The following is a 27672-nucleotide window of genomic DNA, read 5'->3' on the forward strand; positions in this document are numbered from 1 at the left end:
TCGCACATATACCAGTGTAAAGCCCGCTCCATACACGACTGTGTAAGAGAGTTAGTTATTTATTCCTATGTGACCTTCCTCAGTGGGGTCAGGGAAAGGTCTGAGGAACCTGTTAAATAATTAAGGGGTTTTTATCTCTAATGCGAAGGCTCTCAGTGTCCACAAACCACTCTGCTCGAGGTGTTGAGTGACGGCTGTGGAAATGGGAAATGAGAGTTGTTGTTTCAAACGCTCCGGCTGTAAGGGATACTCTGACTGCTGGTGTGTTGATTCCAATAAATACACAATACATGACGGTGAAGTTACAAACACTTTGTGAGTAATCACATGCTTGATGGTTTTGGATGAATAAAACAACACAAGGTAGTCATCTTGAGAATTGCTTCTGTCAATCTGAGTCATGTCTGTTTTTGTCTCTCTCTCTCTCGTGTGTCTACAGATGAATAATCGTCTTTGTTACTTACAATCCCAGACAGAGAGGAGAGGAATGGGGTGTGATTCCAGGTGATAAGGCGGAGGAAGTCTTCATCTTAACAAAGAACTTAGATGGTGAGATCTTACTCCTCAAAGAATACTTTAATGTTGAAAACTGTTTTTGTCAGTACGTCCCATAAACACCAAAACCAACAGTGTTATTCTCTCAGATCTTTCCAACTGCCCGAGCATCTCTGTTGAACTCAAATCCTATCCTTTATTTTACGTCTGAGCGTAAATAAGTTTGTATTAACACTTCCATTTGGAATAAATACATTGATTGTTTCCTAAAACAGCTGGGCACTGCAGCTCCTCACACATTAGCAGTAAATAGATCTTTGTTGGGGATGGATTATATGGGATCTATATGAGACTGACTCAAGACAAAATACACTGAGTATGTTGGCTTTAATGAAGAAAGTAGGTGGAGCCAAATGGTCTGTCCCTGGACTGGTCAGGGACACCTGAGTGGGGCCAAGCCACCTGGGAACCACCCTGTGCCCAGGTTTGCTTTTTTAATGGTATGCCCATTTCTAGTCCGAATATATTCCCTTGGGTTGCCCTGTTCAGCCCCAACCAACCAACTTAAAAGCTCACTTGGAGCCCATGCTCAGTTGAAGCCCAACTAATGGAGGTTAGCACATGAGGGCCACACTTTGTGGCCGACTTGATTGCAATGTCCTTAAAATGTAATACCCAATAATTCCAAATGTATTGAAATGTGTTTGTCCAATATTGTGCAGCCCTGGAATGAAGGTCTTTCTCTGTGCAACAGTGTCACTTATTTACTTGTTTAAGTTTTAAGTCAACAGTTAAGATCTCAGTAGAGACACAGACAATACTTCCTTGTAAGATCAATTCATTATTGGTTTGTTCAATAAGAATGTAGAACAGCATGCGTTTCAATTTATAATCATTCTTTCAAGGTTAGAGTGAATATCAGTTGTGTGAATTGCGTGTCTCAGTCTAAACCCAGGCGATATGGAAGCAGCTTTCACCCTCTGTGAATGTGATGTTTTACTCCAAACACCTGCTGCTTCAGGCCTCTAACTCTCTTGTTTTTTTCCTCAGAATATTTGCCATGCTACATGGGAAGGCTCTGAACTCCACCTTGCTCTTACTCCTCATCCACATCATCTTTGTCACTGCCCATGGTCGCTCCTATCCTCGGTTTACCCGTAATGATACTGAGTTCCAGCATCTGGTGCTCCACCCAGACCCATCTTTGGGGACGGTGTACGTGGGGGCCAGGGACCACCTCTTCCAACTGGATGGATCGGATGGCCTCCGGCTGGAGCAAGAGGAGGTCACCGGTCCTGTTAGCGACAGCAAAGAATGCCTCCCCCCAGTCACCGAGTTAAACTGTCCCCAGGCCAGGAGAACCAGTAATCACAACAAATTACTGCTGGTGGATCCAAAGGCGTTGGAGCTGATCACCTGCGGCAGCATCCACCAGGGCACCTGCCAGAAGCGCAGCCTGGCATCGATCAAAAAGGTTCTTTTCTCCACAGAGAGGCCCGTGGATACGCAGTATGTTGCTGCCAACGATCCGTCGGTGTCGACCATCGGGCTGGTTGTGCAGCTCCGTGGCGGGCAAAGGACAGTGATGTATGTTGGAAGGGGCTATACTGCCAGCCATCCGCCCATCTCCACCCGCCACCTTTCATTAGAACCCGTCTTTTCCTACGAAGAGACCGCTAAGCTGGCTGTGGCTGGTCGTCTGTCTGAATACGACCACCATTTTGTGAAGGCATTTACACGACGCACTTATGTTTACTTCTTGTTTTATCGTCGTGACATCAAGTCGCCATCAAGGGAGTACCGGACCTACGCTGCCAGAGTGTGCCTGGACGACACTTCTTACTATTCCTATGTGGAAGTTCCTCTCGTGTGCCAATCCTCTTCCTCACCCGCAAAGACTTACAACCTGCTCCAGGCTGCCCAGGTACTTTGTATTTATGGTTTTCCTAACTGTTATCTGTATATTATCTTCTGGAGTCTGGATTTTAAGTCTGTCTTTCAGAAATGGCTTTACATCAAGGTTAAATGGTTGCTTGCTGTGTTAAACTTCACTGGGTTTTTCCCACGCCTTTGTTGCAACAGGTGGGACAAGGCGCGGGTCGGGAAGGCGAAGATCTGCTGGGAGTCTTCTCCACCCGCATGGGCTCGGCAAACAACAATCACTTGGATGCCTCAGCTCTGTGTGTTTACCCGCTGGATGAGCTTGACAGACACATTGATTCCACCCGTGACCTCTGCTACACCCAGGATGGCCAGGTGGAGGGAAGAGGAGTGGTGGCCTACATCGAGTATGAAGTCAAGTCTAGCTGTGCCAACCTGCCCATGGTGAGGACACACGTGATGAAGACATGGTTTTTTTTGTCTTTAGACATCAACATCAACCTGATGTTGATGCTCTGAGAAAACCTCTTAGGATTAAAGGCATCTAAAACAATGATTTGGCAATAAGATACTCTAAGAGACTCTCACATCACTTGTGCTCGTGGTTCCTGTAGCAGACTCTACAAGAATAGACTCAGTTGGTTTCTCAGAAAGACAAAACAAGGTAGAGAACAGTAACAAGGGATAAGTGGATTTCTGGCATTGAGATTTAGTAACGGAAAGAAACAAAAGTAGGCGAGTCTTGTAATGAGGCTGTCATTGAAAAGCTCCCAGATGCCCCAGGAGAGCTTCACCCAGCTGCAGCCCTCCAGTGACCCCCTCTGTTGCCCTGCAGCCGCTCCGGTCCTGCCAGCCCTCAGAACTGTTTAATGGGATCGTTAGGGATCAATAAACCAAACTGACTCTGGATCAGCTGGGCTGCTGCTTAATGAGCTCTGACAAGGAGTCCTTTTGAAACCCTCTGACATAAGAGGAAAGAGAGAGAGAGGCAGGGTGGGGTGGATACATGGGAACAGAAAGACAAGCATGCAAAGTGACAGGGACAAAGAATGAAATGATAATCGAGAGGAAGAAAAGGAGATGCTGATTGCTGTCGCTACTTCCTCCTTCAGAGCCAATTATCTGGAGCCTGAGCTCGACTTACTGGAAAGCAGGATTTGGAGTGGTTGTTTTGCCAAACCAAAAGAGCGACCTGGCTGCGTCCTATGAGTCTGCTTTAATCTATGGTGAAATCCTCTTATGGTGAATTAAGAGGATTTAGAGGCTCTGAGGCAATCGTAGGAAAGAATGGAAGACTAATTGAAAAGACATGAAGAAGAATTTGTCGGTCTGAAGCTTTGGACGGTTTAAGATCAATGAAACAAATCTTCCAGTGGAAACTTTTGTTTCAAGCAAAGGATTCAAGCATTCAGTCCAGATATAACACAAAGTTATTAGAGCCCAACAGATTTATCATTCAGCAGGTAGACTCTGACAGTATGGGCCTATCACACAAATATCGGTGTCAGAGACATTTAAAGATACAATCTCGAATATTTCAGTTTCATGCTCTTTAGCGCCACCCACTGGCAGTAATAACAGGAGCACACTTCCTAATTTCTTCCCCCAAATTTTCGTCGCTTTCCTTTTTAGACTGTTTGCCTTCTTTGAGCGTCAAATTATTTTTTGGGGGGGATTTTCACGTATTGTTGAAGTTGTAGTCGACAATCTTTTCTTTGTTTGTTCAGCCATAGTGGATTACCGTTTCCTTGTAATGCTTTCAAAAATCGGAAGTGCAGCCGCTTAGCTCCGCCTACCCTCTCTGACAGACCAACCACTGCTGGCTGATAGAAAACACGTCACTAACTGGGCGCCGCTTGTGATTTTGTCCGCAAATGTCGCCACAGACACCCAGTCCATAAAAATATGATATATTGCAAAAGCAAAGGCTTTCATCAGTGGGCCATAGGCTCAATCACCATTGTGTCACCTCATTGGGTGATAGATAAACAGACATTTATTTACATGAAAAACTGCTGCACATGGTCTGCAATAGAGTCGGTTTATGATATGTTATAATGTTACATTTTCTAAAGGTATTTGTTTAGTAAAGCAGCTGTTTGATCAGTGCTCAATCAACAGGAAAGGTCAATATTTATAAAAAATCATTAAATCTGCCACCACATGATAACAAGTGAAGGCTTGATCTCTCGTATCGTATCGGCCTCAAAAATCCCATATCAGTCGGACTTTAAAAGTGATATCAGTCAAACTATCTGTTTGAGTTCATTTAAGGACAAACTATCTGACCAGTCTCTCTGTTTTTCTTGCAGAACACCCTGAAGGCTTATCCCTGTGGCTCCGACCACACACCCAGTCCGATGGCGAGCCGGGAACCGCTGGAAGCTAAATCCGTGTGGCACACCTCGGCCGCCCGTCTCACTGCTGTGGCCGTCAGTGTCAGAGAAGGGCACAGCATCGCCTTCCTCGGAGACTCCAAAGGGACTTTGCACAAGGTAGCTCAAACAATCTGCTGCTCTTTATGCTTTTAAGTTTGCACCGGTTCCTTCAGGCCCTTGAGCCTGTCCTAGCTTGCACAAAGTGGTGGGAAGCAGGGAAACGCCCGGGACACATCACAAGAACTTCCCAATGATCTGTGTATCATGGAAATATTCCATTAGGCAATATCCTATTAAGGCAGTTTTTTAAGTTTTCCATTCAAGACACAATCACACATGTAGAGCTTGCTTACTTAATACCATGATCCCTGCAGCCCTGCCCCTGTGTCTGTTCCTGCCTGCTCCTTCTAAGGATGTCTATGAATCATTTTCCAGCTAAGCAAACACACCTTACACTATTAAAAAAACCAATTTCACAGAAGCTATGCCAGTTCCCATAATACTTTAAGATAGCTATGCAACTGCTGCTAAGCAGATTCCAGTCATTCCTACATTCATGGTTTTCCAACATACACAGACGAGCATACCAAATGATCCCATGACTATTACGTTTGCTTTTATTCAGTGGACTGCAGTTTGTGATTGTTGGAGACTTGGTGCATTTTTCAACTAATGTTTTAAAGACGGGATTTTTTGTAAGCTCAGAGTACTGCTTTCTATAGTGCTGCCAAAAGCTGCTCTGTATCACCTCCTTCAGAAAAATGTCTGCATGGATCTGATAGTTACGTATGGGGACTGAGATATGAGGTTCTAGACATAACTCGGCTGTGAGGTATTCAAGGAGTCTTTTTGCTGTGTATGTACATGTATGTGTGTCTTTGGTGTGTGTGTGTGTGTGTGTGTGTGTGTGTGTGTGTGTGTGTGTGTGGAAGAGAGAGATTGAGACATAGAGTCAGACATGGTGCTTTTAGGTGGCAGATCAAAGCAGCGCTCCATGTAGCCATCCTAAGTAAGCTATTGTAACAGGATTATCGTATCACAGCAGGACAAATTCCACAGCATCCAGATACAGGACCGTGTGTGTGTGTTGGGATGGGCAGGCCAACTGGGAACAAAGTGTCACACACTTGACTTCTTGGAGAATACACGTTTTGCTTTCTTGCTGAGAGTAACATTTGAGGATCGAAAACAACTTTCTTATCAGTCTGTTAAATATGAAGCTACAACTACAAGATGCTAAGTTTAGCTTAGCTTAGTACAGACACTGAAAGAAGTGTGAAACAGCTAGCTTAGCTCCATTCTGAGGTGAGACAAAAAAAAGTTCACAAGTTAACTTATTTCTCTTGGGTTGAAAAATGAGAAGTTGTGGTTGAGCTGGGGGTGAGGTGCAGGACTATTTCTCTGCACATTGACTTCCTTGAGTCACCTAAATCACATGAAATCACTCTGACTCAACAATCAATACAGTGAGTCCTAAAAATACCCAGGGGCCATAGAACCAGGGGCGGATCCAGACTTTTTTGACTGGGGAGGCCGAACTGGGGCACTGACTTATGCAGGGGTGGCATGAAGTATGCGTCCACACACACACACACACCGAGAAAACGAATAGCATTTAATTAACCCTTCCTTCGGAGCTTGATTCTTGAAGGACTTCTTCTTCTGAAGGACTCGAACAGAAGATGTGGTCAGAGTAACAATTTAAGTACTAAAGGAAATGTGCCACACTGAAATGGAAAGAAAGCTCCGAGCAGCCTGTTGCAACACAGCCCGAATAGTTGATTCAAACACAAGTCCCGCCTCTGACGAGGCAAATAGCCAATCCTAGTTTAGGATTTTAGGATCGGATTTCAAGGGATATCCGGAAATTAACATTGACATTTTCACTGACCATTATATCGCTCATTATAGCTCAATGGTTCGACCTAGTCTTGTTTATCTTTTGGCTGTTCTAAATGTTGAACTGCTCCTTTAAGATTAGAGTAAGCCGGTTAGAAATAATGTAAATCCCTGCATATAAAATCTGCTTGTTTGTCCTGTCAGCTTCATCCTCCATACACCTGTAGAACAGATATTGCAAGTCTAATACAGCATCACACCATCCCTGAAATATGATATGCAAAATGACAAACACTGCATAAATGTTTCTAAGTCACCGAGCATCACGGAGCTGCTCCCCCTGCCAGTATGTGTTAAGTGCATCTTCTTAATGGGACAACAGATCATCCACTCTGTTCACAGTGATCAACAGAGCGGCTCATGGAAAGAGGCATGAAAACCTCTGCTAATGTCATCAACATGAGGTAACATGAGAGTTTGAAGGCCTGGGAATCACTTAAGCCAGAGGTGTCTCCCTGCGCTGCCTATTAGATTTGGCTGCTCCATAATCACATTCATGGCCACTCCTGCTGCGATCCTGCACAAGCCTAATTAGATTTGTGTTTGAGTCGTAAGCTGAGGAAGATATTTCTTTAGCTTCTTTGCCATTTTTAAGCTCTTTATTTTAGCCTTACAGTGTGAGGAATGTTCCAATTTACTGCTTTATGAGGGATAATTAGTTACATAAACTGAAAATATCTCGTGTGTCATGATTCATGACGTATCTGTTGTTTTTCTCATGAACTTCTTCAGGTATATCTGGGCCAGGATGGTCGTGTGGAGGTCTACGCAAACATGACGCTGCAGCCCAACTCACCCATTAGCAGTGATCTTTTGCTGGACCAGAATGGAGCAAACATCTACATCATGACCAGAACTACTGTAAGTCTAAAGATGGAGTAACACTGTTTTGATCAGTTGAAAGAAATACTTGCAATTTTCTGTTGGATCCCATCAGAGTAAACCTCCACCAAGTGGCTGTGAGAGAGCGATGTTTGAATAATCCTTTCTGAATTAGTCTAAGTGATCTAATCATTAGTGTAGTTCTAATCAAAATCAGAATGCAGAGAGCCTTTTTTCTTGTTGCAACAAGAGGCTAAGGCTGGTTAAACTCCTTGATGATTTTATCACGTCCTTATAAAACATGGAATAAACACGTCTGTGGCAAGGGTTGGCCACGATTAAGGCATGGGACATTGTTGTTCTCATAATCCCACTTAAAGGAGCAGTTCGCCCCTGGAAAAAGCCACTGTCAGTCAAAGCTGGTGTTCTCTGTAATCGATAGAAGCAATAATATTTGAGCTGTGGAGAAAGTTGTACAAACAGCTCGTGGTTTCACCCATTGTACATTCCTACAACACCCAGCGTGCATTGCGCCCCTCCCTCTGAAAGGCCCAGCAAGAGACGCTGGAGAGAAATACTACTGTTATCGCTGCAGGCAACGGCTCAGAGCGGGACAGAATCAGAACTACGACGAGAATATACCGGTGGATCGTCTAAAAAATCCGGTCTGCAGTCTACATTTCACACATGTTGATTTTGAACGAGACATGACATCAGAGGTGGGCGTCCTAGATTGAGGAAGTGTAGTTTAGCGAACTCCCTGGCCTCCGCCAGATGACGCCTTTTACGTAGTCTAGCTTTTCCGGGGACCATTGGAGAAGCGGATAGCGTCCTCCAAAGGCACAGAGCAAAACTGGTTGAAATTCAGGACTGAGGTTGAAAATCAGCGAACTGGCCCTTTAAATTTACCTGAAAAAAAAAAACCTTAACAGCTTTTGCATAACTTACAAAACCTTTCGGTTGTACAGATTTTAGGGATACTATATATTCTGCCTCTTTATTAAGCAAAAAAATCTATTATTTTTAGTATAGAAATCATTATGGTTTATTGTCGTACATACAATTTTGGCTGAGGTACAGATTTCAGAGATATGAAACATTCAAAAATACTAATATAAACATAACCAAAAATACCAGTTAGGACCATTTATATTGCAGAATTCAAGAGTTAAATATACATTAACGGATCTCACAGATAATATCAGCAAGTAAGCTTTTATGTCTTTAATCTTCCGACCACTGAACAGATGCATTAGCAGCCGTGGCCGTTTTAGTGAGCCTGCCTATTCAGCCACTCACCCAGATGTCTCCATACACGAGACCGAACATGGCCTGTCATTCATCGTCAGACAATTTATGGTTTGTCAGAGTGTTTCAGGCCCTGATACTTCCTCAAGCTGTGTCTCTCTCACAGATAAAGAGGATAAAAGAATACGAGGCAAAGAGCATAAGAGAAAACAGAGAGGCCAGCTGGCTGTTGAGGTCGAAGGTCACTTAGCCCACTGTGATGTGTACAACAGTCAGCAGGAGGTGTAGGGTCAGACACAACAATGGTATTGATCAGAGAAAGTGGCCTCCATTGTGTTGGCACACTCCCTACAGAGTGTCTGTGTGGGTAGCCGGAGATGCTGATAAATGGATCGGAGGAGCTGCTAGTCTATACATTCAAAGGCTTGTCACACGCCTCTGTATAAATATAACTCAAGCATGCAGCTTTAGATTCAGATGAGCTCCCACAATAACCCTTTAAAGAGAGGCCGGCTTTGCTTTAATACATGGACACAAACAACACCTGCATGTAAGCCCCCGTGAGTGTTTTCACACAGCGTGGCTGTTCAGGGAGCAAAAGAGGCGTGTCGTGTAACACCACAGCGTCTGCCTCTAGCACGGCTTATAAGATATGCATTAGTGAGCGTTGCTTTCTTAATAATAATCTTTTATCTGCCTTTGTATGCTGGTTTATGTTGGATATGTTGGTTATGTTAAGGATGGGAGCTCCTGGACCTCGTCTCCCCAATTCACCACCATTTCCAAGAGTTGTAAATTAACTCTTAACTACTGTTTCTTCTCTTTAACGAGTTAGCTGCTGACTGTTTGGTGTAAATAAAATAATGTCAAAATGTCACACCTCTGTCCCGTCCTGCTGGCTCTGTTACTATCTCTGCTGCGAGGTTAAAAGCAGAACAGTGCTGTCACCCCTAATATCCATATGACAACAAGCATCTCAACTGCTATAAAGCTACTGGTAGATGGTGATAAGCAGAGTTTCTTTGAGTCGTAAATGTTGTTGTACATTTTTAACTGTTAGTAAAGAAGATGAGCTGCTTTGAGAACCTGCATAAAGAGGTGAAAGATGATGCTGAACTATGAAACCAACTGTAGCACTCCTTACTGACTGAACGAATGTTAAAGTAATAATCTCGAAGATTTTCATTCAAATAAATGTCTGCCTCTATCTCTCGCTGAATGAGGTAACACAATGGTGGTTGAGCCTATGGCCCACTGATGAAAGCCTTTGCATTTGCAGTATTACAGACTGGCTGTCTGGTGCGACTTTCGTGGAAAAAAATCTCAGGCGGCGACCAGTTAGTGATGCGTTTTCCATCAGCCAGCAGTGGTTGGTCTGCCAGAGAGGGTAGGCGGAGCTAAGCGGCTGCTTTTCCGCTCTCTGCAAGTGTTGCAAGTAAACAGTAATCTGCTATGGCTGAACAAACAAAGAAAAGATGGATGACTACAGATACAACTTCAACAAGAAGTGAAAGTCCAAAGAAAAAGAGACAAACTCGACGCTCAGATGAAGCAAACAGTCTGAAAAGGAAAGCTTTTTTCTACCCAGCTTAGCTATCATGAAGGCAAATGTTATTAATTAATAATAAAAATAGATGTAATGTGGTTATGTCATAAATTGTGCTTTAGCAAACCATTAAAAACAAATAGCTTGTGAGGGCTGCACATAAAATAAAAGGTCGGTGATCTTTTGAATTCTGGAAATAGTGATCCACTGTATTCTCCACAAACGTTTTCTGGAAGCTTGTCTGGTTACAAACCCTCGTGTATGTTTTGTTTTCAGGTGGAGAAGCGTCCAGTGGCAGAATGTGGGGATCACATGGACTGTCAGTCCTGTCTGTCTGCCAAAGACCCCTACTGTGGCTGGTGTGTGTTGGAGGGACGGTGAGTCAGCGCGCATATGTTTATGAGGCGAAAAGAAAGCAAAGGTGTGGCTACTTTGAATGCTGCCCTGCATTCCTGTCCACTTGTTTCTCTCACCCCTCTGTGGTATTTCAGGTGTGGCCAGCGCTGGGAGTGCCAGCGAGGGTCCGTGCAGGGTCAGTGGCTGTGGAGCTTCAACCAGAGGCAGCAGTGCCTCGGCATCCAGCACCTCAGCCTCTACAACATCAGCCGGGGGGAGAAAACTGATGTAATGCAGGGGAAAGAGAGGGGAACAGATGGCAGTGATGCACAATAATAAGCTGCTGTGTGCCTGTTGTTGTCTCTCTTGACTTTGTAAATCCTGCAACTTTGATTTGAAGTTTTGAAGCTTTTTAAAGATAAAAGTTTAATCCTCGGTCGGTGTTCTTCCATCTTCTTTCTTTCTTTTCTTGATGCCCCTTTCCCATTCTGCCTCCCTCCCCCCTTCAGATTACCGTGTCAGTAGAGGGCCTCCCCAGTCTGGGAAAAGGAGAGGCCTACTCGTGCTTCTTCCAGGACACAGAAACGCCTGCCTCACTCACAAACACAGGTGTGATATGCTCCACCCCCGATGCCAGCAGACTTCCTCCCATTAGTCATGGAGATGGTGAGTATATAAAACACTGAAATAACATTCAACAAACACTTTTAGAATCTTTATTGCAGGCCAGAAATGTGAAATATAAATGTTTTTTCCAATGCAGAGTTTGTGATGGTGACGCTCTCCCTGCGTTTCACGAACGTGACGGTAGCAGAGACAGAATTCACCTTCTACAACTGCAGCCTGGTCCAGCAGCTGTCGGGACGCAGGCCGTGAGTACACACACATCATCTCTTTCATCAGATCTACATCCGCAGGTCGACCAAGGTGTTGTGACCACTAAAAAAGCACCTGTTTGGACTACAGATGTTTCAGTCAGACTGGTTAGATCATTGGAATAAATCACTTTGGCGTTAATACCAGGAGTTGCAAGTAAAAAGAAAAGGAAACTATAAATAAAGCAGAGAAATATCATCTGAGAACGTAGTATTGTTATTCAAGTTGTTTCTTTCGCACTGATTTTGTGCCTGTACTGCTGCTGTGTGCTCCGCCAGATGCCAGGGGTGTGTGAGCAGTCGCTGGGGGTGTAACTGGTGTATCCATCAGCACGTATGCACACACAAACACACCTGCAGCCAAGGAGTCACCATCTACAACCAAAATGTGAGTCCACATTAAGACTGAAAAGGTTTGATTGGACTGAGAAATGTTGAAGTGCAAATGTATATCAGGGGTAAGTAACTAAACGGCCCTGCTTTGAAACCTACCACCATGAAGGTTGTAATGTTCATAAGAGCGGTGTAATAATTTTGGAGGTTGTACTTTGTGTTGCTGTTGAATTGTTTTGCATATTGAGGGGTGTTTCCAATGTCTTGTGCATTTACACCAGTGCTGTTTGTTTGTCTTTTTTATTTTCATATTATGCAGAAAACGCAGTAAAATTCAACAGCACCATAAACAACACCTTCCAAACTAACCATAAAGTTGAATCAAGCCTTAATTATTACATTACAACCTTCATGAAGGGAGGATTTATTGCAGGACTGTTGTATGAGACTGCAGCCATTGTATACTAAAGGGAAACGCTGTTTGGACGGTAAATTACAAGCGTTAGGTTTGTGGTGCAGAGCATTTTTCATACAGCAGTTTGCATCATGCTCTGCGTATCGGTCTCTGCATGCACTGAGTGTTTGGTGTAGTTTTCTGTTTGTCTTTTTAGTCCAGTTTTTTGCCATGAATCTTTTTATTTAAACGTCACTCATAAGTTGCTTCTCAATTTATTTGCATACCCTTTATTTTTTCCTAACATGTCTCCCCTTCCCTCCCCCGGCCTGTTTTCTTGTCTCCCCCTTTCCTTGCTTGTGCTTTGTCATCGTCAAGTTCAAACCGCCAACCCCCACCATCCCCCCACCCACCAGAAAACTGACACCCTTACCTCCTACTGTTCCGGCTACTACAACAACAACAACAACCACAGCAACAACAACACAGCCGCCACCCACAGAGACACCTCCCACCACCACAACAGTTGTCCCTTCCTCAACCACAGTTACACCACCCACCACGCCTAATGCTGAACCTACCTTACCCCTGATGTTGGCCACAACCTCCCCTTTTGTTCAGATCTTCACCCAGGCCACCACCATTCACACTGAGGGCACCACTGCAGACAGGTCCCCCTCTGACGTGGAAGGAACAACAGCGGGACATGGTGGCACTACAGCAGGTTTTTTGGAGGATGACGAGATTGAAACCTGGAATCTCACTGACAAAACTCCCCAAACTACATTACCCAGCAGCACTATTGGCCATGTAGACTCTGACCTGAGATTTTTAGAGCCTTCTGGTGATGCTGTGGTCTCTTCCTTTGATGTATCCTCAACCCCCTCCAGCAAAGTCTCCCTTTTAATCGAGCCGCCCGTCAGCGAGGACGAGGGGGCCGCTCCTCTGGACAGCTCTGAAGAGAAAGAGTCACCTCTGTTGATGAACGAGTGGGAGAAACAAGATGGAGAGACTGATGTCGACTCTGCAACGGGTTCAACTAGTGTTAGCGAAAAGTCGGTCAACTATACACAATCACCTGAAACAGTTATTGACCCCGACTCTGAATCTGCAGCAAACTACCAATCAGATTCTTCAACTGACTCTTATGTTCGGGTGAGTGCAGAAGCCTCGTGTGCAGCTCATCTAGATATCATGCTTTTGCTCAGGTGACCACGAGAAACTACTTAGACTAACCTAAAGACATACACCATAGACTGTGTATGAGAAGTGGAAATAGCCTTGTGGTTTCAAAAGTTAAGCTAATAAGAAGGAGCCTTAAAGCGGTATTCTTTCTAATGACCAGCAGGGGGCGTCCCCTGGTGTCAAACAGAAGTCGGATTGTATGTAAGCTTATGAGAAAATGAGCCTGTTTCTGACTTGATTTATTACCCCAGTAAACATTTTTCTAATGATCTAAATGGCTAGATTCAAGTCTTCTTAAATACAGTATGATGCTCATTCTCATAACTTATGATCCCACGATTAGGCAGGGCGTGGCAAAAAAAGTTAAATATTCTGGTTACATTTTGACAGCTGCCCCCTAAAAACATTTTTTTTACCAAATGTGACTTTTTCAGCAGGACATAAGGAAAAGTCCAATGTACTGTATGTTTGTTTATTTACTGAAATAAGACTCTCATTTGGGGTATCATAAGCTGAAAACCAGGGTATGCTTTAGGGTGTTGCTACCTTTAATTGACAAGTCACAACCTAGAGGACCTGTCAACCAAGAGTTGAAGAAATACGTATCTAACTTCTCCATATATGGTCGCCTCTGGCTCCAAACATGATGGCTGCAATGCCAAAGTCAAGGCTTAAAAACAACCGCAAACCAATCAGTATCTTCATGTTGGCTTTGTCCACTTCTTATAAACAGTCTATGAGTTACATATTTTGGGAAATACCATTTAAAGCTTGGAGGGAATTAGATACAAAGAATAGTTGGGCTCTCATTTTTGTCTTTAAATATATGAAAGCTGCAGTCAGGAGGCTGTTAGCGTAGCTTTGCATTAAAGCTGAATGCAGGTGAAAGAGCTGGTTCTGTACAAAGTCAAAAAATTTCCCTTAAGCAAGTTTACAAATTAAATAATGTAATGTAATGCAATCTTGTTTACTTAATATGTACAAAGCATTCAAGCTAGCCCTACTGTGTAAGTAACCTGGGAGAATCAATGCTTTAATCTGCAGTCAGTATGTAACTACACATGGTCCACGATCTGCAGCAGTGCAAACACTGAGGAAACCTAAATACTACACTTGTATTACACTTATCTTTATAAGCTCTACTGTCAATAAGAAAGGCAAATGATGTATTGATGTATTGATCAGTCCATCCTCTCCATACCATTACCTCATCCAATGCTGGCTCCAAATTATGATGAAACACTAATGCAGACAACACATCTTCTCCTACAAGCTCAGGAATGTTCCTCTCCCTGATCATGACATGATTTCTTTTTGAACTCAACACCCTCCTTGTGTTTTGTTTCTCATGTATTATTGCTGTGGTGGGTTTTTCTGTACGTGCTAGTTATTTTCTTTTTGACGTTTCATGTTTTGTTTGCACTTCTTTCTGTTGTCATAGTCTACAATATTCTTCTCAACTAGGAATAAGATGGTGATAGCTTTTCCTACTGGACTTATTTATCTATCTGCTTATACTATCTGAAGATAAGATTACAAAGAGTCCTTACTTAGTTTGATCAATCTTATGCAGCGTCTGACCGACAGTATGTGGACCATCTGAGTTTGTTTAGTTTCTGAGGACAGTGTGACTTCATGATTCATATTTATGCCCTCATTTCTTGTCAAGGATCGCAGCAGTTCAGTTAAGCCCTTTTAATTTTGTAGCATTAAAATGCCCTCTTGAACAATGTGTTAAGATCAAGGTGGAAATATTGTGTAACCTGTATGGAGCATTTATCTGAGCATCTGTGGTACATGAAGGAACATGAGAAGAACCTAACCCTTATGCCTCTTGTTCCAACTGATGTTCAAACTAGTGGAAGACGAACCTTAAGTCAAGCATGGAGAAACCACACATAGATGTGTATGATTAAAGCTTTTGACAGGGTCGAAATTTGGATTAGATTTGTCTCCAAATTACTCCACTCGCCACAGATGTGTTTAGGTCTAGTTATCCCCTTGAAGTTGCTACATCAAACAAGGTCGCCCTCTTCTCTGCTTCTTTTTGCACTATTGGCTGCTGGGCATTTATTTGCAAGCTTCAGTGCTTACACAGGAACATTGGGAAAGATCCCAAAGTTTCATTATACGCGGATGATATCTTACTGTATATTTGCAACCCTTCAACATCTATTCCCAATATAATGCTTATTTTAGAGAGTTCTGGCAAGGTGTAAGGGCATAGCGTTGGTACTGCAGGGTCCATTATTATGAAATAAGTTGTTTCCATAACAGATGTCCACATAATGTCGGCCAATTTGCGTAGAATCCAGAAGTTTAATTGACCTTTCTTTTCTGGAGGTAAGTGCATGAAGCTTCTCCTTATGTATAGACATTTCTCATTGTAATTGTCAATAATGTGCCAGCAGGAATGTCCATGTGTGGAGAATGTTCAGGATTCCTCTCTCCTCCCCGTCAATGTGGAGAGGAAGATCACTCTGGTGGGACAATACCTCGACCTGTTTCAGGTAACACGACTGTCCAGAAGTAAGACTACATTAGATGTGTGTTCGTGCCGGTTATTCTGTGGCCTTTGAACAGGAGAACATCTGTATAGTCTTGCTTCAGCTAAAAGGTTCAGAGCTGGGAATTATTTGTTGTTATAATCAATAAACAAGTCTTTAAGTCTCTTCTCCAGCAGTCAGTATAAGAAGAGCAAACAAACACTTTCTGAAAAGTGATTTCTCTGGGATATGCTTTCAGCTTCTGTAAAGACTCATATTAAAAGCTCTAGACCGCAGTGGTTTAGATGCAAACTGCACTCTGCACAAAGAAAGGTTTCTGTTGACATTTTTACATATCCTGGTTGAATTTTAAGAATTGCTTTGTTTTTGTAGCAACTGTGTATTTTGTCATTTTAGCCCCAAAAAACATTTTCCGGGGTTCAATATTTTTAGACATATAGAGTCATGAAATTGGGAGGGTCATGTCACTGAGGTAACTTCACACCAATATAGACTTTTGACACAACTTTGAGCCCTTATCACTATGTTGACATCTCAAAATGGCAATAATTTGCATCATTGGCTTGCCATACTTGCTATACATGCAATTATGTGACTTTACAGCTATTGAAAATTGATAAGACATCAGTCAAACTCTGTATTTTAACAGGACATATGGAAAGTTGTTTGGGCATTCTTTAGGGGACTGCATTTACCCAAAGCAACCCATTTGACAATTTTTTGAGTTTGCGAGGGCTGGTTATGAAAGATTTAACATGCATGTGGCTTTCAATCGCTTGGATTTGTTAAACACCATTTTGTGCCTCCACCAAACGCCATGGCTCTAAGAGTTATATATTCCTGAATTGAGCCCTAAAAATGGCCTCCCATCTAAGACACTTTTAGAGTGTTAAAATAACATATTTCTTTGGGAACAAAAAATTCTGCCAAAATATTTGACAGAACTCAGCCAGAGGAAGCTTTTATTTGTCTAGACAGTTTTTATCTGGATATCACCATAGCACAAATCACAGCCAAAAAAAAATAATCCACTGACATAGCTTATTTGTTTATTGTATGATGTGTGTGTCTGTTTACTCTCTGTATGTGGTGTGTACATTTAGGATGAGAATCTGGACTACGAGTGTGTGTTGGACATTGAGAATCAGTCAGTGGTGGTGGACGCCTCCGTTGAGCTGGATGCCACACAACCATCAGTCTTCCTCATCACCTGCCAACCCCACCAGGTCAGAAAGGAACTCTTTTTATTCTCTGTTTGTTAAACTTTCTCATCTTCAAGTCTGGAAATAATGGTGCTTTGGCCCCTGAATGCTTGGGTCCAAATCTGAAGAAGTTTGGGAAAAAAACATCAATATATGTGATGGATTATTCAAAATTTCAATCAGATTCAAACGTTAATATGATTTATCTGCAGAAATGCATAACATCACATTTTTTCCAGCTGAACCTGCTGACTATAAACCAGAAAGATGAGCACAAAATGTTTCAAATATATATTTAAAAGTTTTCTGTAAAGATTTATAGACTGAATTTTCTTCAAAATAGACGTCGATCTTTCCTTTGTCTTTCCTGCCCTGGTTACTTTTAGTCCTATGCAGATAGCACACCAATCTCATCACCATCTTAAATTGCCTTATTTAAGAGTTTGTCTTAAAGGGCCAATTCACCAATGTTCAACCTCAGACCTATCATGCTATTATGTGGAGCTAATACCATTATGGTAGGAAAAAAATGCTCTGTGCCTTTGGAGGACGCTATCCGCTTCTCCAGTGGGCCCTGGAAACCATCAGACTACGTAAAACGTGTCATCTGGTGGAGGCCAGGGAGCTCGCTAGACCACACTTCCTCAATCTAGGACGCCCCCTCCCCCCCAGATGTCACGTCTCATCAAAATGTAGACTGCAGACCTGATGATTTTTTAGACGATCCACCGGTATATTCTCGTCGTATTTCAGATTCTGTCCCGCTCTGAGCCATAGTATTTCACTCCAGCTTCTCTCGAATGGGCAAAACCACGAGCTAGTTGTACAACTTTCTCCACAGCTATGGCGCCATTTTCAAATATTATTGCTTCTATTGATTACAGAGAACACCAGCTTTGACCGACTGGCTTTTTCCATGGGAGAGTTTCTTCTTTAATATGATGGAGTCAACTCCTCCTATCTATTGTGAAATAAAAACAATCTTTGCACTATGATAAATAAAAACAGACACGGCTATTTAAAAATGACGATTGAAAGACGAGAGCACAGAGGAAGTAGAGACAATAAAATGATAAGATCAAGTCAGATACAATAAAAAACAATACAATAAAATAAATAACATGTCCAAATTCCATCTGGCATCATTCAGAATGACGCTAAGCCACTGTAAATCAATACAAAGAAAGCTCATAACCAACAGCAAGAAACCAGCAGCATGCTGTGTTAACAAAGATCCATAACCTGCCTCTCTTCTGCTTCTGTGTCTCATTAGCGCTGAAAACAGATAATTAGACACTAATTGTAACAGCTTTGTGCACGAGTGTGCATATCATCAACGTATAAACTGTAGCACGAGAAACGCTCTCGCTGGTTTGACTCTTCATCTGCTCTCATCATGTTTCAGTATGCCTATTCTACCTTGATGGAGGAATACGCAGCCATGATCAATGTGAGGAGGAAGAACAACTTCCTCATTGACAGCCCCGAGGATCTCTATGGTTGGTGTCACTGTAATTCATGTCTGTTTGAGTTCTTGTGTTTGTGTGAGAGATGTGAGACGAACTGATAACATGGGAACATATTAAACAGACCATCCTCTCTCTCTCCTGTTTCAGTGACTCTGTTCAACTGCTCAGTGGGTCGCTCAGACTGCAGCCGCTGCCGCACCGCAGACCCAAAGTACGGCTGTGTGTGGTGTGGTGGTTCTGCCAGCTCTCACTGTGTGTACCAGGACTCCTGCACTGATAAGATTCAGCACACCTGTCCTGCACCGGTCATTCACTTTGTAAGAATCCTTCACCCTCTTCTGAAACACTTCCTTTATCCTCTGAGAGAAGCAGGAGACATGAAAGAACGGGGAGGAAGAATTAAGCTCCTAATGATTTTATTCTTGTCTCTGGCCTTTTGTGCTGGGAAGCATCACTGTCAGGGAAACATATAATGTTAACTGTCATCTCATTTGTCTGCTGGACTGGTTTTAAGGCCAGTTTATTTATATAGCTCCATTCAAGCACAAGGCTATTCAAAGTGCTTTACAGGGTTACTGAAATACATTTAAAAGACCATAAAAACACAATGAACACTCAAATCAAAAGCAAGACATACATGGTTAGAGTTTAGAAACAGTTTCGAAAAAGTTATGCATCTAATTTATATGCAGCTGCATTTGAGCACAGTTAAACAACATTTATAGCAGTAGTAAGGTTTTCAGGAAGCATGTTCCACGGGTACGGGGCACAGAAACTTCAGGTGTTGAGCCTGGATGTATCCTGGAGTAAATCTATTCCAGACGACCTGAGGGGTCCGGATGATTCAAAGTGTAAAAGTAAATCATATATATGTACAGGCCCGAGACCATTTAGTGCTTTATAGACAAGTAATAGGATTTAAAAATCTATTTTTGACACAGGAAGCCAGCGCAGTGATTTAAAGACCGGTGTAATGTGCTCCACTTTCTTAGTGTAGTGAGAATATGAGCTGCAGCTGCCTGATTGATTTTTCTAAGGACATATGAAGACACTCTTATGATAGTCTGGCTTGCTGAAAATAAATGCATGAACAAGTTGTTTCGTATGTTTGTAGGAAAAGAAGTCTTTTAGTTATTTTATATTTTAAAATGGTCGCAGGCAAATTCTCTGACTGTTAAGTTAACAAATGTAACTTGTAGAATGGAAGATTTGTTCTGGATGCTTTCTGAGTTCTGCATTGGTGCAGACTTTCTAATTCAATATGTACCCCTCTGCTTTAATTTATGATTCTCCAATTTGCCTTTTTGTTCCAGCTGGACCCGGTATCAGGTCCAGTAGAGGGGGGGACAGTGGTGACTATCTCAGGCTCTAACCTCGGCCAGAGAGCCGAAGACATCCAGAACTCGGTGACAGTCGCCGGCGTCCCCTGCAGTGTCATCCACAGCAGATATGAAGTCTCCTCAAGGCAAGTCATTGATACACCAAACCGTAAACTGCGTCTGAGATAATCTTTTTTTCTGCCTTTTCTTATTGTGAAAGTCTTGTGTCCCTCTCTGACAGGATCGTGTGTGAGACTAGAAGCAGTGGAGGAGAGAAGAGTGGCCAGGCCTCAGTCAAAGTGAGGGGAGGAGGGCTCGGACTGTCTGCTCAGAACTTCAGCTTCCAGGTAAATGCAATGTGTAACTTTGTTTACATGAACCCAAGAAACCAGGTTATTAAGAGGAATTAGCTAACCTTGTTAATTAGCTAATCCTAAGACATCCCACTGGTGGCTCTGGGAGATCTTTGTTCACAGTACCTTGTTCAGACAACAACAGCTACGTCACTTGTGTTTTCTCTTGTACTTGTACTTTGTTGGTGATGTCAATACAATACGATACTTTTGGTTTAAAACGTGGTTAAAGCACGGGCAGACGTGCATTTTGGCACCTCATATTTACATCATTTTAATCACTTTTAGAGAGTTGGTGTTCCGGTACCTGAGCACTTCGGCCCCGTGTCCACGTAGCACCTCTTTCTGGCAGAAAAGAGCTGGCAGGGCGCTGGGATGAAGCACTTGTGCAGTGAGAGAAAAAACGCTGCACACATGTTTTGTTTCTATGACAACAATAAGTTTGACTTACCGCACAGCTAACAACAAGCTTACAACGCGTAGGGCGATAAAAGTACAACACTAACCAGCAACATTTAGTGTCCGGCCGATCTGCTCACACAAACAGGCTTTTCGCTCCCTGTTGTGATCCTGTGTGTTTGTCATGTACAGCTCCGGGTGGACAGAAACTGCCAAAACAAGTTGCTCCTCCATGTTTGGTGGTAACAAGTGTGACGAGTGGCGCCCCATCTGATCGGCTGCTTGAAAAAAGCGGCGGTGACGACACCAGCAAGATTTTCAGCCACACAAAAAAGGCGGAGCTTTCTGAAAAATCACGCTTGGGTGCAGCACTTTTTCTCCAGGCGGCCACATACGCTCCGTCCTCATTGGGAACAATTGAAAAAGACGCTGGCGCTCAGAAAAAGGAGCTGTGGACACGGGGCCTTAGTGAGGCACACATTACCGGACAGTTAAACATGCTAACTTTACTGTAATAATGCAAGGTAGCTTCAATGATGAAGAAAGTTTTCATAGAGCACTTGCTCACTCGTTTTTTAAAAGAAACAGCGTTGTATGTTTTCAAGTGAAACTGTAAATCGAAACAGAAAGTTTTCTATCAAAAATATGAACATTAAGAATAAAATACAGCAAAATATCAGCAGGAATTATTTCCATTAATGAACGAATCTACTCCCGCACAAAAGGCTTACACAGGTAGATATTTTCAGTCTTCTAATCAGTATGCTTTCCTTGATTTTAAGCCAGATGTAATGATATTATTTTCTTTGTATTTCATGTCAGTATTTCTATAGAAGTTTAATACTTTAATCTCAAACCTTTTAGCCCCAGGTCTTTCCGATTTGAGGGATATGATGCCTCCTAAAATGACTCCACAATAAGCAGTAGTGCAGATGCATGCACTTGCAGACTCATTCCTGTTGCAGGTTTAAAATGTGTTTGTTGGTGTCAGCTGCAGTTCTCCTCTGCCCTGCAGCTTTATTTCAGGAGCATTTCTCTAGTGAGAACGCAGCATGTCTGAATTTTACATGACAGTGTTAAAATTTTAACATCATACCCTGAGATGTTTTCACTTTCTGTCTTGTGTTCTTTCTGCATGCCCAACCCACTATGACTCAAATGACATGAGTTGATGTAATTTGTCCGACTCCATGCAGCTCCCTCTGGAGCCACAAAAGGCTTTATACAAGTGTAGAGTGAAATTGGTGGACTTCCCCTTTAAATTCGGTTACTGCAGTAAGCAGCTTACTTAATTGTATGTAAACCCACTGAACAGCTGCTACACCCTTTCAGCAAGTTTCATTTATAATTACGCTCAAGCAAGTAAACAAGCATTTAAAAAACAAAGACGTCTCTGGGGTGTTTTCACACCCGGTTCACAGGCAGCGCTTACTCTGAATTCATGTTTGTTTCCTCCCTGAGTTTGGTTCAGTGGCATATATTAGAGCGCCATAATCGCTGTTGGGTGTGGACCGAAACAGAGGCACAGAGACCTTGCTGATGGGCGGGTCCCTTTGGGATTAATCCTGTAATGCCTCATTGGGAGAAAGTGATACAAATGTGATCTGTCAGCGTCAAATAGCACTTCAGGAAACATGGAGAGTGATTGGTCACAGCAAACACGGTAGCTGTTTAAGTCCATGTTTGTTTATCCCACTCAAAACTTCAAGTCATTAAGGAAACGACATCTCCCTGCTCCCAGCTTCTGTTAATGAGGCTACACTACAGTTGTGCCTCGTGAAAGATAAGCGAAACACTGCGATGCAATAAAGTAACAACATGCCTCCTAATTTATGTTGCAGTAAAAGGATTGTCGGTTGGACAACAGCCTTAATTAATTGGTCCAAGTGACAAGCAAATTAATTGCTTTACTACAAGCTGGCTGTGAGGCAGCATTCCACTATTTCCCAGAATGCCCAGCTGTCTCTTTTATCTTCAGTAAATCACCCTCTCTGCATCGGATTATTGATTACACTTTTTTCCTTTCTCTTGAGCTTCTCATCTTTTACCTTTCTTCTTCCTCTCCTCCTGCCGCTCTCTCCATCACCAGAATCCCATACTGAGCAGCATCTTCCCCCAAAGAGGGCCCAAGGCGGGGGGCTCCGCTCTCACCATCAGAGGCCGGAGGCTGAGAACCGGACACCCGAGTGAAGTCAGCGTCTTGATCGGAGGAGTGCCGTGTATGGTGTAAGTGTCTCTGATTGACCATGAATGTAAACAGGGAACTGTCACACAAAGTTATACTTGAACAGACTTTGGAAAGTGGGTCAAACTGTGATAATGTCTGCTGTTTGCAGGATGAACATCCAGGACCATCACATCAGCTGCCTGACCAGAGGCAGCAACAGAACAGGAGAGCACAGCATCACCGTGCGGTTCGGTGGGGCAGAGCGACACCTACAGGGCTTGGTGTATCATTACACCCCCAATCCCAACATCACAATGGCTGCTCCGTCCAAAAGCTTTCTCAGGTGGGAAACAGTCTCAGTAGAGCGACCTCAAGGAACTCAAATATTTTCTTTTGTATGATTTTACAATTTACATAGTATGCATAGCACCCCACACATAAAGGGGAGACCTATTTTTACATACTTTGTGGTCAACATGACTAACAAGTCTTTGAATTACTCCAGTGGATTTCTTCAGCCTGCAGACGAGGAACGGGCTGCAGTGGCTGTAATGTAATCCCTGCAGGCATGTGGGCTTGATCAAAGTACATCCGCTCTTGTTTTTGCCACAGACAGGCTCAGATTGTTACTCAGTGTTTATGAAAACATTTCCGTACTGAGATAGACCTTTCTGTTAAAGATGCTTTTTTCCATCCAGCTGGTACATCGCTCCCTTGACATTGACGTTTGAAATCCTCCTGTTTGTCTTCAAAGCGTTGGATGGTCTCGTCCCTTCTTACATCACAGAAGTCCTGTCTCCATATCTCACTGCCAGAAAACTCAGATCCTCTGACCAGAGACTTCTGTCTGTCCCACACTCTCGCACTAAGCGTTATGGGGACAGGGCTTTCTCTGTCGCAGCTCCACAACTGTGGGATTCTCTTCCTCCATCCGTCAGATTCTCTCCAACGTTTTGTGCTTTTTCTCCTCTTCTGTGTTTGTTTTTCCAACTTTTTTTTTAATGTGAAGCACTTTGGATCAACTGTGTTGCGTGTAGGGTGCTATATAAATAAAGTGGAGTTGAGTTTTACCTTGCAGCACATGGGAGGTGCTGCTCTGCTGCTGCCTGGATCGGTTATTTTTTGTGTTACTTTGCTTTATTAAACGTTCTGTTTGAGCCAAACATAATATTTCTGTAACGCACAACACCACAAAAAAAAACGTTGTTGTCAATGGAGTCTGGTGGCTTTGGGGAGAACAATCTGACTCTATAACATAATGCTGTCAAACACTAAGAATAACATTTTTACTCAGTGGCACAACATGTATCTTTGGTTTACGTTTATTTGCCCATAGGATTATGCCTTAGCCTTTTACAGCCCATTTTACTGTTGCTGGCTGAACCAGTCTATTGCAGCAATTCCAAAAAACCTTTAGGACTCGCCGTGAACAAAAGGTTGAGTGTCCTGATCTTTATCCAGAGAGAATGTGATTGTGATTGTGATTGTTATTTTAATCCTAAGGACTTTATTCAATTAAACCTTAATTTCTTTCCCCCCTCTTCCTCTGCTTCTCCCTGTAGTGGAGGCAGGATCATCAGAGTCTCTGGTCAGAACCTGGATGTGGTCCAAGAGCCCAAAATGAGGGTCACCCTCAGTCCTCCTGACACACTCCCTCCGAGGAGGAGAAGGAGCATCAGCAGGAGGAATGAAGGAAGCCTGAACAGAGGGCGGGACCATCTCGGTCCAATGAAGAGATGGAGGAGGATCGTCCCAGAGGCCGACTGCCCCGAGGGAACCCTCTGTCATGTCAAACAGGTGAGATTATCAGACTTTATGAGTATAAAACATATTAAACTCCACTGGAGGAGGTGATCATTATTTTCCTAATGTTCCTGTCCTCCAGTACGAGTCTGCGTGCACAGTGAACAGCTCCTCCCTCATCTCTTGTCCGACCCCTGCGGTGGGTCCAGAGGCCAGGAGGGCCCGGGTCAAAGTTCACTTCCTGCTGGACAGCCTCCATTTCGACTTCAGCAGTGTGGGAAACGAAGCCTTCAGCTACGAGTCAAACCCGCAGCTCTACCCGCTGAACCAGAACGACCCCAGCAAACCGTACCACCACAAACCCGGCAGCATCATCTCTGTTGAGGTGGGTCCAGAGAAAGTTTAATAGAACCGTCCTGCTGCTATTTTTGTTCAAGAAATTGTCCCAAGCGTGTAAACCAGTGTCCAGGCATCAGAACAAACAACATTTCCTACATGCCTAATAGATAATATAGATATAATTTTCACATTGTTTCATTCCAGGGAGAGAACCTGGATCTGGCCATCTACAAGCACGAGGTCGAGGCCCGGATAGGGGAGGGGGTGTGTTCTGTGAAGACCCTGACCCACAACCACCTGTACTGTGAGCCACCAGCTCAGCAGCCCTCAATCACAGCCAGCAAGAAACAGGACGGCATGGACAGTCTGCCTGAGTTCACTGTGAGGACGAGTTTACCGCTCCTTTTAAGTTTAATGCATGTTCAGGTTCAGTATGATTCTAGTTAATGCCGTAGTCATGACAACCTAAGACTGCGAATACCACGAAGCATGACAAATTTACAATTCTCTATTCTACTTCTCCTCTTTTATTGCATGCAACGGCCACAGTTTGTGTGACATAGAAACGTGCACAAACATGCAAATGATCGGTCGATTAATTTTGCCTGAGGCTGAGACAAGAATGAGTAAGAATGCCGAGGCAAGACAAAGACCTTCAAAAAGTGGTGTGCTTAGTCACGATGATAGTCAGTATAAAGGATCAACTGTGTGTAATTGCGTGATTACAAACTTTGACTGTTTAACTCGAGCTTGTTCACCTTGACCTCGCTGTCTCCTTTACAGTGCAGAACGTTTCTATTTGTGCTTTTCAGGTGAGAATGGGGAACCTGAACTTCTCCCTGGGCAGAGTGCAGTACGACAGCCAGGCCCAGTCCACGTTCCCTCTGGAGGCTCAGGTGGGAGTCGGGGTGGGAGCCTCCATAGTTGCTCTCATCGTGCTCATTATAGTTCTCATATACAGGTAAATGCAAACTGCACTCAGTAATTTATCTTCCCTAAGCAGGTTGCATATTTTCTTCTGTCGCACATTATCTCCTGTCTTTAATGTTGCGTGTGCATCATCTGTGTTTTTCAGGAGGAAGAGCAAACAGGCCATGAGGGACTACAAGAAGGTGCAGATCCAGCTGGAGAACCTGGAGACGAGTGTGAGAGACCGCTGCAAGAAGGAGTTCACAGGTACAAACAGAACTAACAAAAACACATCAGCACATCAATGTCCCGAAATAAGGATGACTCACAAACCTTCATTTCCTTTCCCTCCCTCAGATCTGATGACAGAGATGATGGACATGTCCAGTGATTTGGTGGGATCGGGGATTCCCTTCCTGGATTACCGGGCGTATGCTGAGCGCATTTTCTTCCCGGGCCACCAGGAGTCGCCACTGAGGCGAGATCTGGACGTTCCAGAGAGCCGACGGCAGACTGTGGAGCAAGGGCTGGTTCAGCTGTCCAACCTGCTCAACAGTAAACTCTTTCTCACCAAGGTCAGAATACATTATGATTTATTGTCTCCAAACCAGTATTTTCATCCTTCTCTGTGGTTCAGGGACATTCAGCGTCACTTATTTACTGTTTTTTAAACTAACCAAGACTTCTCAGTAACTCGCTGTTAAAGATAAACAGTTTTACTTCATTTCGTCTTCCTATTGTCCCTGCAGTTTATTCACACTCTGGAGGTCCAGCGGACGTTCTCCCCCAGGGACCGGGCCTACGTGGCCTCTCTGCTGACCGTAGCCCTGCACGGTAAACTGGAGTACTTCACAGACATCCTCAAGACCCTGCTGAACGATCTGGTGGAGCAGTATGTGGCCAAAAACCCCAAACTGATGCTCAGGAGGTGAGGAGGAACTCTCTTCAATAGTTGTTCCCTTCATCTGTAAATTGTTGGCTCAAACGTGAACGTTTCTTTTTCCAGAACGGAGTCAGTGGTTGAGAAGCTTTTGACGAACTGGATGTCCATCTGTCTGTTTACCTTCCTGAGGGTGTGTATGCTTCTGAGATATATAACGTGTCACAACATACATGAAATTCAGTCCGTTGTTACGCCTTCCTCCACAGTCGGGCTGTAAAAAAGTTAAGGAGAATACTTGGTCGTGACACTTTATGAATGACACCTAAATTGAAGTCAGTTGTTGCTCGGACATTGCTGACCCTTCATCTTTATATTCTTTACCAGGAGTCAGCAGGGGAGTCGTTCTACATGCTGTTCAGAGCCATAAAGCACCAGGTGGACAAGGGACCTGTGGACGCTGTGACGGGAAAAGCAAAGTACACACTGAACGACAACCGGCTGCTGAGAGAGGACGTGGAGTACCGCACACTGGTAAGAACACACACACACAGTTGGGGTTCATATGTTACTTATTATGTGACTTTTTTTCTTCTTTTATTCATGTTTTCCTCATTTTTAATGCAATCTGTGTAGTCGGCATCCTTCTTTAAGCTCAGCGAGGCATTTTGGGAGCAAAAACGTGTAGATACCTCCACCATCGTAAATGCTACACATCGGTATGATAATGTTTCCACCAGTAATCAGCCTTGTTCTCATCTGTCCAGACCCTGAATGTCGTGATGCCAGCCGTGGCCGCTGCTGGAGGAGCAACCACCCAGACTGTACCTGCCAAAGTCCTGGACTGTGACACCATCACACAGGTGAAGGAGAAACTTCTGGAACAAACATCGAAGGGCACCTCCTTCTCCCAGAGGCCTCACATTGACTCATTACACCTCGGTGAGTCCACACGTTAACTCGGTTTTAATTTGACTGTGCTTTGGAAGTGCA

The 27672-nt window shown here is 43.5% G+C and overlaps 1 protein-coding gene across 1 annotated transcript in view; it reads left to right on the forward strand.

Annotated features, from left to right (window-relative positions):
• Positions 1-479: 479 nt before the first annotated feature.
• The window catches only part of LOC138589998 (plexin-B1-like), a 37910-nt gene continuing 10717 nt past the window's right edge, over positions 480-27672 (forward strand). The window contains exons 1-29 of the mRNA XM_069660517.1: positions 480-549; positions 1546-2419; positions 2578-2820; positions 4689-4871; positions 7386-7514; positions 10546-10646; positions 10761-10893; positions 11115-11271; positions 11369-11477; positions 11760-11868; positions 12586-13362; positions 15804-15902; positions 17003-17125; positions 18507-18600; positions 18718-18887; positions 19884-20035; positions 20131-20236; positions 22731-22867; positions 22978-23151; positions 24371-24605; positions 24694-24936; positions 25095-25271; positions 25703-25851; positions 25966-26066; positions 26157-26374; positions 26549-26727; positions 26806-26872; positions 27067-27213; positions 27447-27621. Coding sequence (XP_069516618.1) covers positions 1556-2419; positions 2578-2820; positions 4689-4871; positions 7386-7514; positions 10546-10646; positions 10761-10893; positions 11115-11271; positions 11369-11477; positions 11760-11868; positions 12586-13362; positions 15804-15902; positions 17003-17125; positions 18507-18600; positions 18718-18887; positions 19884-20035; positions 20131-20236; positions 22731-22867; positions 22978-23151; positions 24371-24605; positions 24694-24936; positions 25095-25271; positions 25703-25851; positions 25966-26066; positions 26157-26374; positions 26549-26727; positions 26806-26872; positions 27067-27213; positions 27447-27621 — 5551 coding nt within the window. The 5' untranslated portion in view covers positions 480-549; positions 1546-1555. The remainder of the gene's footprint in view (positions 550-1545; positions 2420-2577; positions 2821-4688; positions 4872-7385; positions 7515-10545; positions 10647-10760; positions 10894-11114; positions 11272-11368; positions 11478-11759; positions 11869-12585; positions 13363-15803; positions 15903-17002; positions 17126-18506; positions 18601-18717; positions 18888-19883; positions 20036-20130; positions 20237-22730; positions 22868-22977; positions 23152-24370; positions 24606-24693; positions 24937-25094; positions 25272-25702; positions 25852-25965; positions 26067-26156; positions 26375-26548; positions 26728-26805; positions 26873-27066; positions 27214-27446; positions 27622-27672) is intronic.

Source organism: Semicossyphus pulcher, unplaced genomic scaffold (assembly GCF_022749685.1).
Source record: "Semicossyphus pulcher isolate SPU_LCO1_2020_fin unplaced genomic scaffold, fSemPul1.0.p SCAF_13, whole genome shotgun sequence".
Lineage (NCBI taxonomy): Eukaryota > Metazoa > Chordata > Actinopteri > Labriformes > Labridae > Semicossyphus > Semicossyphus pulcher.